Consider the following 16,260-nt stretch of genomic DNA (forward strand, 5'->3'; position numbering starts at 1 on the left):
ATCAAGTGAGTTGTCAATGAGAAACAATTTCTGATTTCTAATCTATACCTCAATCTCTATTTATTTGACACACTAACCGGGGTATATCCAAAATGTTACTTTTACTTACTAGCAACAAATAATGATTAAAATTATGTTAAAACTCAAAACTTACCAACTAAATAGGAATTAAAGTAGTCAAATTCAACCAATCAACGCTCAACCCTCAATGAATCAGCCAGTAAATTGGTGATTGATTTTGACCAAATACTTGACTGCAATGCAATTGAGAAAGATGATGGCGTTACCTAAAATCATATAGATTGAAACCAATTCAGGGGTTATTTTTCCCCTTGAGATAGACTTGGAAGAAGATAGTATGAAATTGTATACAGCATGATATACAACTAATGTGTAGTAGATGTAACTTAGCTAATGAATCTTATTAACAGTCGATAAATAAATTATCCTCATTGAAATACTTTTTTTCAAAGTACTGACAAACGCAAATCCCGGTAATATCTGAGTGTCTACCGTAGAAATAACTCAAAATGGAGACATTGGAAGCCAAATTAATGAATTATTTGTACTCTTATCTACTCAATCTCAGCTTCTCTTTTCCACAACAGGCTTCGAAAATTAAGATGTAAAAGTAAAAAGTGCCTCCAAAAATGACTACAGGCGGTCTCAATTTACACGAATCATCAATTCAAGATTGAAGTCCAGGATTTGACCTAAATCACATACAGAAAACCCCCCATCCAAATTCTGAAGACATGGCAGTAAACATTGATCACTGTCTGAATCTCAAAATCCAAGCAGAAGTAGGGTCAGGTAAGACAGCAAGTGCGCCACAAACCCCTTCAGAAGGCAAAATTATTTGATTTCAACCTTACAAACTTCGGTAGTCGATTACAGTGACTTCATCTTCTGGTGCATCCAAATCTTGGTAGCTGTATCAAGAGCAATTATTGTGTAAGTTGAGTAAGGGTAAAATTTATTCTTCATCAAGTTAAAAAAATACAAAATTTATGGTACAGACGTACACAGACCACAATTAAGAATTAGCAAGGTCTCACACTAGGACTGAGTAGGTCATAGAGTTGCAAAAGGATCACATTACTACTAAGCCATGCAGATAATTTCAAATATATTTTAGTTTAAGATCCAGCTATAAGCTGTATCGTTTATGTTATCTCAGGGAACAATTTTTAAAACAGAGACAAAATAAAAGTACAGCAATATTTTTTTTTTGGCAACCAGCACTGCAATATTTAACACAGGACACGACAACATTTTCCTTCTGTCATCCTTCAAAAAAGGATGTCCTAAGAACGTCTAGGGCATTTACTCAAGTGACTCATTTCAACAAAGCCTAAGCTAACAGCAAACCATTAAAGATGCAAGTTAGAAGATGCAAAGTATATACGAGAAAGAAAACCATATTAAGCCAAGAAAAAGGATAGTGAAATCTTCAAAAATAAGTACCTTCGCAGACGTCTAGGATCCTGCCGAAAAGAAGGTGGAAGAATAATTGGAGGTGCGCCCATCCCATTTCTGCCTGGTGCATCAAACGGAGAGGGTCCACCCTGCTCACGTAGCATCCGCATTGCAACATCAGGAGGAGCTGGCACAAAGGGTCCCAATGGACTGCACTCACAACTCAAACTATTAATACTGATATCTACCTCGAGTTTCTAACAGTAGCCACCGTAGTTAGCTTATACAAAGGGTCATAGCCTACGAACCCTCTAAGAAGTCTAGAAATCTAGTCAAAAACATAAATCTTATGCAAAATTATTGACTGACATATCACGTAAGTTTCTACATAGACAAAAGCCTAAGCATCATTACAGTTGAATGATATAATGTTCATGAAACAATTAAAAAAGAAGGGAAAACTACAAATCATGGAAAAGGGAAGGAGAGAGTTGGTAAATAACTTATTCTCCTTGTTAAACTATCACATGAATCCCCTTTTTTGGCCTTACAGGTAATGATGCTCTATGTAGAAAGAAACTTTGTCTCTGAAATATGGCATCTTCCATTGAATTATTAACAGGAACAGCTAACTTTCTTCAACAGACAGACACACACACACACACACAGACACAGACGCGCACACGCATGCACGCACTCACGCACGCGCACACACACGAGCGCGCACGCACACACACACATGCACGCACGCGCGCGCACACAAACACACACACCAGAGAGATACAGATAATCCATACATACCCAGCACCAGGAACAGGCATCAATACAGGTGGGGGGGCAATATCAGTGGCAAAAGGAGCAACGTGCATGCCCTGTCCACCAAAATTCTCAAACATTGGTTCATCAGGGTTGCCCTTCTCTGGTGCATCTTTGTTTGGAGGAAATTCAGCCTGAGGGTTTTCTAATCTTTCAAATCTCTCACCACCATTCCGGTCTCTTTCTCTACGGTTGCCTCGATCATCTTTCATACGGTTGTCAGCACCAGGTCTTCGTCTTTGCAGCTTGTCTTTCTACATGAGACAATAAAAGATTAAAATCAATATAGAAGGCCTAGCTTGGGTAATATCAATTATGGAAGCTAGTAGGTGAGTTAAACTATCATGCAACTGTATAAACAACCTCTATTGTAGGTAATAGATTTCTCTATTGTCCATATAATCTCTCCATTCCTATATAATATAGATGACTGTCAATTAGGAGTCATTTTGGACAAACTGAGTTAAAACACCACAACCATCCTTCTGTATGCAAGTTTTGACATCACCAAACCACAAAGAAATTTCAATCAAAGGTGTCACCAAGATAATTATGGGCAAATGGAAAGTTGAACTTACAAAATTTATACAGTGGCCATTTCATTTAAAGATAAGGAGCAATTAACTCAAAGGAAAGTTGACAATTCGCAGAGTTCTAAATGCTTTACAACCTTTTCCACCAACCCCTTATTTTAACCTCTAACTGATTCCCACTACCCTTCATGCTTCATTCCAAGCATAGCCTTGAAGTGCTACATAGGAATAGAAGATCGACCATGATCCATTGGCTTCAGCATAACACAAAAAACATGTCTGAAAGCTTTATCCTTATCGAATTTTTAACTTATGGATAAATTAAAAGTTCTCCAATTAAAATTAATACATATGATTTAGAGGAACAGCGCTTTATTAATAAAACAAAAGACATGATATAAACAGTTCCACATCAAATCAAACTACGTTTACCTAGGTAGCAACATGAAAGAAGATGATTAAACTCCAGGTAAACAACTCATAAGGTCTAACATTTAGAAACAAGTATAGAGCTTGTACTTTGCTTATGACTCACTGGTTGACTTTAAAGTGCAAAGGTTTACTTTATTCATAATATAATGGTAACAAAAAATGGTATTGATGTCGTATGCACCTATTAACATCATGAATAACTCAAAGGCACATACCGGGACAAATTGCTGCATCACAGGTTGCCCACCAGGTGCATCTGGGTCACTGCAGAAAGAAAACATGTAAGCAATTCAGGATCCTACAATCAACATAACACAGTAAAGAAGAACCAAGGGAAAGACATACCTCATATAGTTCTGGAAGTATATATCTTCTCGTACTTTTGTTGTAACATCCATCGAGAGTTCTGGATGTTTAAGTTTCAAATGCTTGTGGACATATTCAGCAGCATGGAAGAGCTTAGTGCAACTTTTAGCACCGCAACCATATTTCCACCCGTATTTTTCATCCCTAATTTTTCTAACAAAGGGATCCAAAGCTTCAACAGCAGCAGCATCTATCTTCTCCTTGGCAGTCATGACCTCAAGTGGATCCTGACTACGCAACCTGTCTTGCCAATGTGAATCAAGCTTCTTTTCCCAATCTGCAGCACTGCTAGAAAAATCAGAATTCTTCCCCTCAGCTCTCACATGCCGGAGGCCTTTAGGTTCTGCTGTTTCTATCATGCCATAATAATCCACCCCATGAACACGCCAAAGGTAAGTTGCAAGAGTATCTAAAAGCTCAACGCCTTCGAGGCCCTTAACAGAAGTTAATCCGCGTATGATAATAACAGGACCAATTGATCCACTATGTGATCTATCTCTACTCATTTTGTCAGCATCATCTTTGGATAATATGTTGTCCTCAATTCCCTTTTCAGAGTCAAGTTTTGTGATAAGTGCTTGAGCTAGTTCAATGTCGATTTGAATTCGTCTGGGCTCAGAACTAACAGGATGAGCCTTAAGTGCAGCTGATACATCAGCATCCTTCGCCTGAGCTCGACCATGCCGCCTCCGTTTACCATTAACATCTGTCTCATCCTCAGAGTTTGGTTCACTAGTCTGACCTGATTTATTCATGGTTAAGGCATTTGCACCTGGACCCCTGGAAATGAATATGACAAAGAATAACTATCTGAATGAAACATAAAAGCGCCTAATTCTACTCCGCATCTGCCTCAGAATAAAAGAACAGGAATCTCACATATCAAGGCTCCCACTGTGCAAGTCCAACAAAAAATCTTTCGCAACTTTGCGTGCAAGTTCATTCCTCCTATATACCAAACAGCATGAATGTCAGAGGCACTGAGGTATACACTTGAACATAAATTTGACAAAAGAGCAAGCAGTGGCAATGATCACCACGCTTCATACAAAGATGCACTATACCTTTCTATGACAGTCAGCAAATTTGTGGGGTGATATTTATTCTTCAACCTGAATTGGGAGTTCGAAAGCAATTAGCAAATTGCAAACTTGAAACATTATTGCCTATTAGAAGAAAGAAAGATAAGTACCATTCTTCATCTTTGTGAGCCTCAAAGTATGTACGTTTCTGAGTTGAGATGTACTCTGACTTGTACTCCTGATACCTAGATATCATCAAATGACATAAATATAACATCAGGTGTAAAGCTAGTGTCAATATTTTATCTTCAATATGGCAATTTTACAAACTAAAACTTTATATACCTACGCTCAGCTTCAGCTGGCACTACATCATCTTCAAGTTCCTGAATAAATTGCTTGTAAGACATCAACCCTTCTCTGGAACCAAAAGAACAAACAAAAAAAAAAAAAAAAAAAAAATTGATTAGTTTAAAAATAACAGTAAACTGATTAAGAAGCCAGAATTTAAAGATTACAAAGAAAAAGTAAACAGTTGATCACCAGCCCCTACAATGTTGTAGCTATAAGCAGGTGAAATAATGCCTTAACAATCTAAATTTGAAAATAAATAAATAAAAATTGTATGACTCCAATGGAGTTTACCCAGTACACAAACATATAGAGCTTCACTTATGCTGTAAAGTTGTTTTAGGGTGTCATTTGAGATGCAAACCAATGGTCATGCACATTTATAGCATAATTGTCCAAAATATTGTGATCACAGGTAAACAACCCAAACCTCTATCGTCAAATTGAATTCAGCTAAATTTTCCTATTGCTCTGTACCACTATTATATTGTGCTACTTTACAAGCTAACTTTATAATTCAACTCACTCAAATTCTGCAAAAATGTATAGAAAAAATGCACTGTGTTGAAAATCGTAATTGCTTGTAAGTTTTATTAGATTCCAAAATCACACATACTTAAACATGCCCAAATAGTTAATATGAAGTTTTGAATATGAAGTTTTGAGGTAGAAGTGCTTAAGAAAGAAAACGAAAAAAAATAGTAACGTAGAAGGTTGGCTAAACATCCTTTTATTAAATCTTTTATCTATTCCCCTTCTATTTTCCCTTAGTATCTAAGGACAGATATAAAGGTATGTGCATGGTCAATGAAATTTCATCACCCTAATTTCCAATAGAAGTTAAGGCATTTCTACCCACCCTACTTCACCACTAATAAAACTAATAACAGAGATAAGGCATTTCTACCAAAAAACACAATGGAAAATATAAATTCTGTGACCAAATTCAAAACAGCTCCATACTTTTAACTAACAGCCAAAACTTAAGTCTGGCAGTAATCATCAGTTAAAGGCCTTCTAAATCCAAGGGAATCAAATTTTCACTATTCAATAACTGTTAAAATTCTTAGAAAAGACAAATAAAATAGCTAATTAATGTCCAGTACTTCTTTTACTGTGAAAACAGCTAATCTGGGTTGATAAGACCAGATACCCTGCCTAGAAACATAAAAATAGATTTAGCAGACTTTTTGAATAACATTAAGGTAAAAAAGCACAGACTCTATAATAGCATAGAAGTACTAAAAAAATGATTTTCAACGAGCACTGTTTATCCCTTGCCTTTCAATGTAAACACAATGTGGTTTGTTATAGTCATGTAGTGACAAGTGTAGAACCTGAGAAAAAACCTATAAATAATCTCACTGATATTCAATAATAAAAAGTCAAAGAAATAAGAATAAAGATCCATTAAAGGATTCACATAAGATCTACCAAATCGAAAAGCAGTAAAGAAAGAAACACAAGATATAAATAAAGAGCAATTTTAATAATATAAGTAGATATCAAACACTTACCTTTGAGCATTCCCAGCATTTGACGAGTCACCATAACCACCACGTCCGGCCTCCCAATCTGACAGATTACAATACAAATTACTTAAAACCCCGGGTGAATAACAGCAAATTCAAAAACTAGCATAAGTACATAGAGACAATCAAAACAATATCTAATACAACAAAAATTAATATCCATTACCAAGCATGAAATTGGGATTTGAGAATAATCAGCACTATGGCTGAACAAGAATTTTGGCTGCAGGCAAGGGTGGAAACAAAAAAAAAGGGACAGTGGAAGAAGGTTTGGAAAACAACAAAGGCAAAAAGGGACATAAACCAGGACAGCATGTTGCTACATGAATGCAATTAAGCAATCAGCAAAAGCAGGGAATTATATGTTTAGCTCATTCACATCACTCATACCTGCAGCCAATTATTTAGATCACTTGAATAAAAAGGGGAAATTTGATTGTATATCACCAAGAAAAATGACTAGATCTGGCCCATCTGGGCAACTTGGACTCTGCTTGGAAAAATAGTATCACAAATGGTTGAAGAAGAAATCCTCAATCCAACCATTTAAAACACTATTTCTTCAAGAACTGTCCTAGCCCAACAATCATAAGATATCCTCACAAGTGTCTTAACAACTCAGCAACCAACATTCAACAAGTGTAGAGCTATTTCTAAGGGTGAGAAGCAATATGCACACTTGTCTCTGAGAAAAGGCGATCTTGCAATATTTGACGGGTCATAAGGGCTGGCAGCACCATTACATAAAATATACCGAACTTCTGGAACCAAGCTCAGAAACCCAAGTTGATTCATAGCAGAATTCACTAGTTTCAACACTATATCCGTGATCTATTTCTTTGCCTCTTGAAAGGCAACAGTGTTCATAACATGTCCACACTCAATAGCCCAAAGGAAAGTAATCCAAATGATGCAAGAAACTTCGGTAAAATAAAAGCTGGTTGCACCGCTTAACAGCCTTCCACCAATGAAGTGCATCTACAACAGAAAAATGAGAGCATAGCAGGAAAAACTTGAAGGATCACTTCAAAGTTCCACAGCCTTTATTTCTAACAGCAAGTAGCTCCCTTTCTAAAGAGCGAAAAAATAAAGATGCAAGGATAAGGTAGATACACTAGACTAACTCATGTATAAAGCATACAGTGTAAACCCATTTGTAATTGACGAGAATAAACAGTCAATTTAATGTGACATGTCAAAATGGCCAACTAGCTGCAAATCTAAAATACGGGTATCCATGAAAAAAAGGAGTTTTTCAAAAGCATCACTTGGATAACATGTCAATAAATTAATGACAAACCATGTAAATTAATCAACTAATATAGTTAAAAAGGCTTTGAAATTGCTACATCTTGCTGTTCCAAGAAACTTGAGAGATAATTAGACTCCTTCGAAGAATACTTTGTAATTCATATAATTATTTTTTCTTCAAATTCAATTTGTGAAATACATAAAATAACTACAAATCAGACCCTAATAACTTGATGAAGAGCAAACACTTTAGTTCTTAGAATTGGGACGCAAAAAGGCATCCCAAAGTGAAGTTCCACACCACCAAAACAGTGAACAACAATACTTTATCCCGAAAATTTATTAAAGAAGCAGATAATTACCAGATGGTCCATTAGGATAGCCACCCGAACGAAACCGACCATGCGTCCTGTCATCACCGTAACCTGGCCTGCCTCCCATTTCACGGTCATACCCACCAGGGTGATCATAGCCAAACCTGTATCATGGCAAAAAAATTGGGCTATAAATAAAAATTATAATACTTTACTGATACATGACTAAAGTTGAGGATCGTATCCATTTACAGACAAACAATACTACAAGAAGCAATACAAAAAACAAATAAATGCCGCCAATTCCTCTGAGGATTGGATAAATCAATGCAAGAGGGGGGGGGGGGGGAGGGGATATGGATATACGGCCAACACATGTGCGACATAACATATAGCCTTCTAAAGCCTTGAGAGATGGAATAATTAATCAAGCAACTCCTGTAGCTTACCCAAATTACATAATAAGCAAGCACAATAAGCAACTCATTGGATCAGTGGATCCCCAAAAGGCAATAGCCAAGTCTACTGATGCATGAAAATCACCAATTAATTCCAACAGAGTAAGACACTCATCTAACAATTCCTAAAGGCTATAGCTGTCGATCCAATTTTCAACTTACAACTCACGAACTTAAACATGACAAATTCCAAACCTCCGACCTTTTACTAGTTGAACCAAAACCTCGGGATCACACACAAAATTCTAATGTCATCAGTCGAAAATTCTACCCATCAATGAAATATAATAAAAGAATCCAATTTCATCCAAGCTTATGAAGAGACAAAGAATTTCACAGATTTCCCAGTTAAAACAAACAAAAGTCCACTCAATTCAACAAAAATAAGCCTAATCCTACTTAAAATAGTATCAGCAACACCCCAATTCATCAGAATGCATAAAATTAAACACTCAATTCAACTGCAATTACCACTGAACTAAATCACATAGCCAAGAAAAACAATCAGCTCAACCATAAATCCAAAAACAAACCAACCTTCGATCACCGGGGCCGTAACCACCACCACGGGGACTCCCTCTTCTACCATCATACCCATCGTCTCGCCTCGAACGCTTAAACGGAGGATAAGGAGGAGATCTTCGAGGAGGAGGAGAATAATTATTGCGACGATTATCTCGATAAGGAGGAGGAGGATGAGGAGGGCTAGGGCTAAGACCTCTACTTCGCTTATTGTAATCTCTATCCCTATCTCCTCCACCACCACCACCACCTCCTCGATTATTGCGATCGTAGTAGCGATTAGGTGGAGGACGGTCGAAATCTCGGTCATCTCTTCTCTCTCTGGAATCGCGATCTCGGCGGCGGTGCGGTGGTGGAGGGGGAGGAGGCGGGGGGGAGGAATCGGCGGGAGTGTCGTCGGGTTTTTCCTTGCTGCGACGGCGATTGTCGACGGAATCGATGGGCATGTTCATGACTTCCGCCATTGATGAAAAGCTTGAAAAAATTGGGGAGGGAAACGAAACGAAACCCTAGGAGAGAGAAAAAGTGTGAGGAATTTGGGGGTGAGAGGGAGTGTAGAAGAAGAAGGAAGAGGGGATGAGGAAAGAGAGCGCGTAAATCCGAATTGGGAAACTGGGTTATTTGCTGGTTAATTTAAGGAGTATTCGGGTCGGTGTGGGTCAATGGGTTATTAGATTGATTAAGGAGTATGGAGTATATCAAAGTTATCATTTGTTCTAAATTGGTCTGAATGAGTTAAAATAAGGGTTACTGACTTAAAGTAATAAGTTTGGTTTATAAATGGTTCTCTCAATAACATAAAATAAGGGTTAATAAGTTTGGTTTATACGTAGTATATAGTTTGAAATCAGTCTGAATAAGATAAAATAAGAATTAACAAGTTTGGTTTATATATGATTTTAAATCGATTTGAATAAGATAAAATAAGAGTTAATAAGGGTATATTCTATTCACCTGATTTTAATTGATCTGAACTTATTAAACCTTATTAAAACTTATTTTAGTTGTAATATATACTTGGGTAATCCTTATCATAATTTATTAAAATTGAACTGAACTTATCTGAACTTATTACACATGAAATAAGGGAAAATAAGGTTAACAGTACAAACCCTAAGTTTGGTTTATACGAATTATGTTGTTCTAATTAAATCCGTCTGAATTGAATTTGATAAAATAGGGATTAATAAGTTTGGTTTATATAATATAATAAATAGTATTAAATAAAGGAGGGTACAATGAATAATGTAATTATGTGTTTATATCCAACAAGTTATTTGTTATAAAGTTATTGTATAAAGTTTGTGATCTTGTATAAAAATATATGTAACAAGTTTGGGAAAAATTAATAAAATATACATAGTGTGTATTAATTTTACTTATCTAACTTAACTTTATGTGATATTATTCCCCTAATTAACCTCGTGTCTTAAAAAATCTTTTGTAGAAAATATTTTATTTTATATTATGAAAAAAGATTTTTATGAATAAAAGATAGTCAAATGGCATTTACTATTTATTCTTAATCTAACTTATTAAATAGGTGACATGACGTATTGAGGAATTGAATATGTGACGTGGCGTAATGAAGGGTTTACGTGGCACATAAACGTTCTTAAGAACGTCTTTTAATATATTTGTACTAGCTTAAATCCCATACAACGCACAATTCTACTTAACCTAACTATGAATTACAATGTTAAATAACAATAAGTTGCAAAAATTAAAAGATTTAAAAAATCAACTATGTTTTTAATTGAAACAAAATAACTTGAATATAGTTGGAGTAAAAAAAAAAATTCAAAGAAAAAAACAAAGTTGAATGATATTATATTCTAAATAAAAATAAAATAAAAAAAAATTGAAGATTTGACAAAAAAAAAAAAAAAAAAACAAAACAAAAACAAAAAATGACGGGAAAGTGTCATCCTTGATTTCACCTTTAGTATGTAGTTATTGATACCACAAAAGCAAAGTCGATTGCCTTATAGATAGTGGGACTCATCCAAAATATTAATAAATCAATTCATAGCTTTCAAACTTTTTTGTTGCTAGTATGTCAATATTCACAGCAGAACCACATACACAAATTTAAGCAATAAATCGATAGTCTAATAAGCTTTATTAGTTTACTTTTTGTTTTAACAAAAACAATACTTTTCACTCTCGATTACAGGTTAAATATATTCCTAGGCTAATAACCTCTTAATCATCAATCATGCTTATGGTCAATACCATGACAAATTTAGTACAGTATATCATTATATAAATACACGTTATTGTTTGTAGGTTATCATATCCTCAGTAAGGCAAATAATCTAAGTAGTGAACGGGATTTTAATGTATGACGCTGTGAATTATAAGATAAAAGTTAAATTTGTCATATAATGCAAGGGTTTAGACTCCTTGACATTTGTCCAAGGCGCAATGTAGAGTTTGAACATTTTCAAATAAACCTTCATGAATGACATAATAACAAGAAAATTCAATTTTAAATAGTTTTGTTGAGCGGATAGTCAACATGGAAAAATACATTTTTGTATGCTATGTGTTTGCCAGGTTATATATCAATTATACCCATCTTAACATCCAATACAGAATTATCTATAATAATAAATAGTTGTATGTTGTGTGATAGTGTATAATAAGACTGAAATAGAGTTTTTTAATTTTTTTTTTTTAAGTAAAGAAATGCGAAGAGAATAAAGTGATGGGCATGAGATTATATGATCTGTGTAAAAAACGAGATTACTACACATAAACATCTATTGTATTGTATAGAGATTATGACACTTGTAATTTGTAAATATCATCATTATGAAGACGGGAAATAAACGAAGAAAAACCATACTTTGTTTGTTTATCTTTTAATTACTCAACTTATCTATCATATAATACTTCTCAATGCATATAGCAGAGAAACGCAAACAAACTAAACAGAGTAAGAAAAAAAACTTAAAAGACATCAAAAGGAAGGTGAGTAGCAAAACTTGAGACATTCTGACGACATTGATTTGCAAGCTGGTGAGATCGGCTAACTTCTTCCCTTCCAACTTTTAAGAAAACACAATTTTGAAAGTGCTTGCCAATATTCTGAATTTCTTTTACTATCCGATAGAGGTCCATAGATAAAATCCCTTCTATACATAGAGAGTAGATAATCGTAGTAGAGTCTGTGTAGAGTTGTATGGAAACGTAAACGTTTTCCCGGGCCCAGATCATAGCTGACAGACAAGCCAACCCCTCTGCTTGGATTGCCGAGGAAGCAATACCAAAGGTTCCCCCCGCATCTCTCTCCCGGTGATCAGAAAGAGTTATCGTTCAACCTGTACCAAACAATTTCGACGTTTAGTGCCAGGATCCGTCTACTCGGATAGTAAAGGGCTTAGGCGTATTTTCATAACACAACAGGTGAGAAATTATACCCAAATTAACCCGAAGAAATCCTAGTGGAGGCTGAGAGTCTTGATCTAAAGTTGTCGAAATTCCCAAGCTCCCGGTATCAGTTTTGTTAAAATCATGAACAAGTGCAAGTGCTAAATTAAGATTTATGAAGAGAGAGCGTAAATAGCCGTTGTCTCCTTCAAAATCCGCTTGTTCCTTGTAGCCCACAAAGACCATAGATTTGCAACAAACTGTTGTGCACGCCAACTTCCAATTCTATCCTGACTATAAAACAGCAGGATATTGCTTTGGATCCAATCCTTAAAAGAATTAAAACCAATTAAATTTTGATAGCCCAGTAAAATTTGCTTGACACCATTATGGGACCAACGAAATGGTAATCTAATTATTTTGGGATTACTGTAAAAGTTAATCTTACTACTAGTGACTAGTGAGTTTATTTGATGTAGTAAAATTTTCTTCACAATTTATCCTAGTTCCTCAAATTAAGTACAATGTTATCTTGGGCAATTAATAAATAAACCATTATTATAAAAATAACATATTCAATTCTCAACATACTATGAAAAAAACACATAAAAACAATTATAACTATATGTACAAATTTTTTTTTTTTCCCTTAATAGAATATACCAATACGTTTTTAACAAGGCAAGATATTACCGAGTGAAGTAAAAAAGAACAACCAAATCACTCGTACATAGTTAGGCCTTGTTTAGTTCAACTTATTTTTACTTATTTCAGAAAAAATAAGTTTTAATCAGAATATCGTTTTATGTGCGGTTTTTTATCGTTAAATATTCTTAATTTCGTAATGAAAAAAATTGTGAAATTTACATATTAATAAACTACACATTATTACGAATCTAACAAGATCCCACTTGATATATTTTTTACTTATAAATTATCGTACACTTAAGGTTAAAGTTTAGTCAAATCAGACAATCAGATCAGACCAGATCAGATCAGTAAAAATAAGGTGAACCAAACAAGGCCTTACATATCATTAATTCATTATAGACTTTCCCTAAAAAAAAAAAAAAAAAAAAAAAAAAAAAAAAAAAAAAAAAAACGTTAAAAAAACATTATAGACTTCCACCCATAGGAAATGGGCCAATTAGTAGCCCAACAAAGATAATTGTCTATATATTTTTCATGGGCTCACCGAAATCTTCAATCTATAAATAACCTGATTTCCACTAAACCCTAATTCCTACCCTAAACAGAGGAGCAAGCCGCTCGTTCATTTCTCTTCTTCATTCATTCAACCTCGCTCTCTCTCTCTCTCATCAAGCTACCATGGCTCCCTCAAAGAAGACGGTAAACCCTAATTTCTTATTCTTACTTCGAAATTCATGTTTTTGTTTCCAATTAATTGATCTATTTTTTATTTAATGGATAAAAATTGAATCTTGAATGTTGGGTTGAATTGCAGAAGAAGACTCATGAGAGCATCAATAACAGATTGGCTCTTGTTATGAAGAGTGGAAAGTACACTCTTGGTTACAAGACTGTTCTCAAAACCCTCAGATCTTCTAAAGGTTCGTTTTTTGATAAACCCTAATTTTAATATTCGGTGTAATTTGTTTTTCATTTGCGTTGATTTGATACGGGTTTATCGTATTATTTAAGGAATGCATTGATTTTTAATTTTTTTGTTTAAATTTTATAGAAATTTGTGGTATTTTTGATTTTTCGCAAATCTAAATTTGTATGCTGAGATAATTTTAGTTGAATATAATGTTATGCTAAGATGATAGTGAGATGATACAGTAATTAATGTTATTGTTTTCATCCTAATAAATTGTTAGAATGATTGAGAAATATTGGTGTGAGACTATTTGCAGCTATAGTGATACATTTGATGATATGTTGTTTAATTGCTACTTTACTTGGAAATTTATAGTATTAATAGAGAATAGCCGAGTACGAGGTAGTGATGAAATGAGCGTTTTGGTGATTCATGGGTTAGTGATATGTATTGCTAATTGGTAGTATACTATTAGGTGATTGGTAGGGCTCTGAAATTCCTTGTTATTAAAGCTGATGCAGTGCATTTGGTTACGGTGGGCTGAGTGTTTTGCATTTTGATCGTGCTGAATATATTCGGTTTTTGGACACTTAAGTGATTTCAATTGCCCGATTTGCTCTTGTAGTCATTGAATTATGCTTTGGTTTGGGTGTCAAGGGTTATTTTTTGTTGTTTTTGAATTCGCTGTTTTGTCAGTGTTCTAAATGTGGTACTAAGACGTCTGATTATTATTTATTTCAGCTAAGTTGATCATTATCTCAAACAATTGCCCACCCTTGAGGAAGTCTGAGATTGAGTACTATGCTATGTTGGCCAAGGTTGGAGTTCACCACTACAACGGAAGTAAGTGTTTCTCAGTTATTTGTACATTACTCATTATTACCTCTTGATACTTGGTTTACATGACAGTAGTTAGAACTTGTTCTAATGGCTATTGGCAGCTTGTTTTTCTGCTTAGTTTGTACACTAAAATTTTTACACAATCTATTACCAATTTGGTAGCCCTTCCATCCATATGTATTTGGATGAATTCTACAGTTCTCAAATTCTTGGAGAAAAGTGATTGTTGTTGATGAATAATTCGGTGTATATTAATTTGGAAACCTGTTTGCGTGATTTGCAGACAATGTTGATCTTGGAACTGCCTGCGGGAAGTACTACAGGGTGTGTTGCCTCAGCATTATCGAAGCTGGTGACTCAGATATCATCAAGAACATGCCTGACCACTAAATTTGCTGCCTTTAGGGTGATTTATTTTGAGAGCGCAATTTTGAATGTCACAGTTCATAGGAACTTTTTTCTATTTCAGTCTCTTGCACCTGTTTCTTTGTAGACATATTTTGTGTTTCAATCACTTGAATGAAGCTTTATATCTATGGATTCATGTACTCGTATCTTGCTAAATCTTAGAATGTGATTGAATGCCAGTTATGTTGTGCTCCTTTGATAATGGCAGTTTAGTACTCGAGTGTTGCTATGACTATTAACGTGGGTTTACAAATCGGTGCAAATCGATTCTCTGCACCGATTTGTTCGTTCCTACTGTGTAATCAAGTTCTGAAATTAAATTGATTTATTCTAAGAGTTAAGCTCCAACACTTTTGATTTTATCTAGGTAAATCATATATCCAAAATGTTTAGATAGATCAACACGGTTAAGCTCATGAATATGTTATACAAGTTCCCATTGTCTAGCAAAGTTTATTCATCGTGTTGATGCTCGATTATAGTAGTGTTCAGTCATGGCAGTATAACTGTAAAAGTATGGGGCTGCTAAGAAAAGCCAACCATTTATTGAAAAATATATAGAATGAAAATGTGGCTCAAACTACACCCTCTCTACGATTGCTATACAGTTGTTGCGAGAGTATGAAAGTTGTGTTATTATTTGATGCAAAGTCTGAATTTTATTGTCATCCATTTCAATGACAATTTTTCGTTTACTCCATAGTAATTTCGTGGTTTTTGAAAGTTTCTCGTATGACTCCGAGTTTATGTGAAATTAAATATAGGAACTGTTGGTGCTTCTTCTCAATCATCCAAAAACGCAAGTAAAAGATCAAAAGGTTTATGTAAGTTGCTAACATGATGTCTAAGTTTTTAGGCATTGAATCATCTCCCATAACTTTAGCCTCTATTGAAGATGTTTAATCGAGAGAGTTTTGGAACATGTCTAACAAATAATTTTAACCGGTTCAAACCTCTAAAGGAAGTGTTTGGTTGAGCAAAAACTTTTGTATACATCCTATGTACAGTAACTGTCCATAGTTCAACAATTTTTAACAAATTTATTTTCTTTATAAATTTT

The 16,260-nt window shown here is 34.7% G+C and overlaps 2 protein-coding genes across 2 annotated transcripts; one reads left to right on the forward strand and one right to left on the reverse strand.

Moving 5' to 3' along the window:
• Positions 1 to 397: 397 nt before the first annotated feature.
• Positions 398 to 9,647, reverse strand: LOC110688228 (serrate RNA effector molecule-like). The gene is made up of 12 exons (XM_021864948.1): positions 9,032 to 9,647; positions 8,085 to 8,200; positions 6,457 to 6,514; positions 4,934 to 5,008; positions 4,759 to 4,833; positions 4,631 to 4,678; positions 4,446 to 4,514; positions 3,546 to 4,346; positions 3,416 to 3,464; positions 2,221 to 2,489; positions 1,468 to 1,629; positions 398 to 932 (listed from the first exon to the last, which is right to left on the reverse strand). Exons 1-12 carry the CDS (start codon positions 9,478 to 9,480, stop codon positions 872 to 874), a joined length of 2,232 nt encoding a protein of 743 aa, XP_021720640.1. The 5' UTR covers positions 9,481 to 9,647; the 3' UTR covers positions 398 to 871.
• Positions 9,648 to 13,583: 3,936 nt separating this feature from the next.
• LOC110688230 (60S ribosomal protein L30) lies at positions 13,584 to 15,402 on the forward strand. The gene is made up of 4 exons (XM_021864949.1): positions 13,584 to 13,741; positions 13,857 to 13,962; positions 14,694 to 14,795; positions 15,076 to 15,402. The coding sequence occupies exons 1-4, from the start codon at positions 13,721 to 13,723 to the stop codon at positions 15,180 to 15,182; spliced, it is 336 nt and encodes a 111-aa protein (XP_021720641.1). The 5' UTR covers positions 13,584 to 13,720; the 3' UTR covers positions 15,183 to 15,402.
• The last annotated feature ends 858 nt before the right edge of the window (positions 15,403 to 16,260 follow it).

This window comes from Chenopodium quinoa, unplaced genomic scaffold, assembly GCF_001683475.1.
Source record: "Chenopodium quinoa cultivar QQ74 unplaced genomic scaffold, ASM168347v1, whole genome shotgun sequence".
In the NCBI taxonomy this organism is placed as follows: domain Eukaryota; kingdom Viridiplantae; phylum Streptophyta; class Magnoliopsida; order Caryophyllales; family Amaranthaceae; genus Chenopodium; species Chenopodium quinoa.

Excerpts from the sequence above, each read along its gene's own strand:
- LOC110688228 (XM_021864948.1), bottom strand. The coding sequence starts at position 9,480 with ATGGCGGAAGTCATGAACATGCCCATCGATTCCGTCGACAATCGCCGT. Across the intron at positions 6,515-8,084 it reads CTATCCTAATGGACCATCTG|ATTGGGAGGCCGGACGTGGT; the intron begins GTAATTATCTGC and ends GTAATCTGTCAG. Across the intron at positions 4,834-4,933 it reads CCAGCTGAAGCTGAGCGTAG|GTATCAGGAGTACAAGTCAG; the intron begins GTATATAAAGTT and ends GATGATATCTAG.
- LOC110688230 (XM_021864949.1), top strand. The coding sequence starts at position 13,721 with ATGGCTCCCTCAAAGAAGACG. Across the intron at positions 13,742-13,856 it reads TGGCTCCCTCAAAGAAGACG|AAGAAGACTCATGAGAGCAT; the intron begins GTAAACCCTAAT and ends GTTGAATTGCAG. Across the intron at positions 13,963-14,693 it reads AACCCTCAGATCTTCTAAAG|CTAAGTTGATCATTATCTCA; the intron begins GTTCGTTTTTTG and ends TATTTATTTCAG.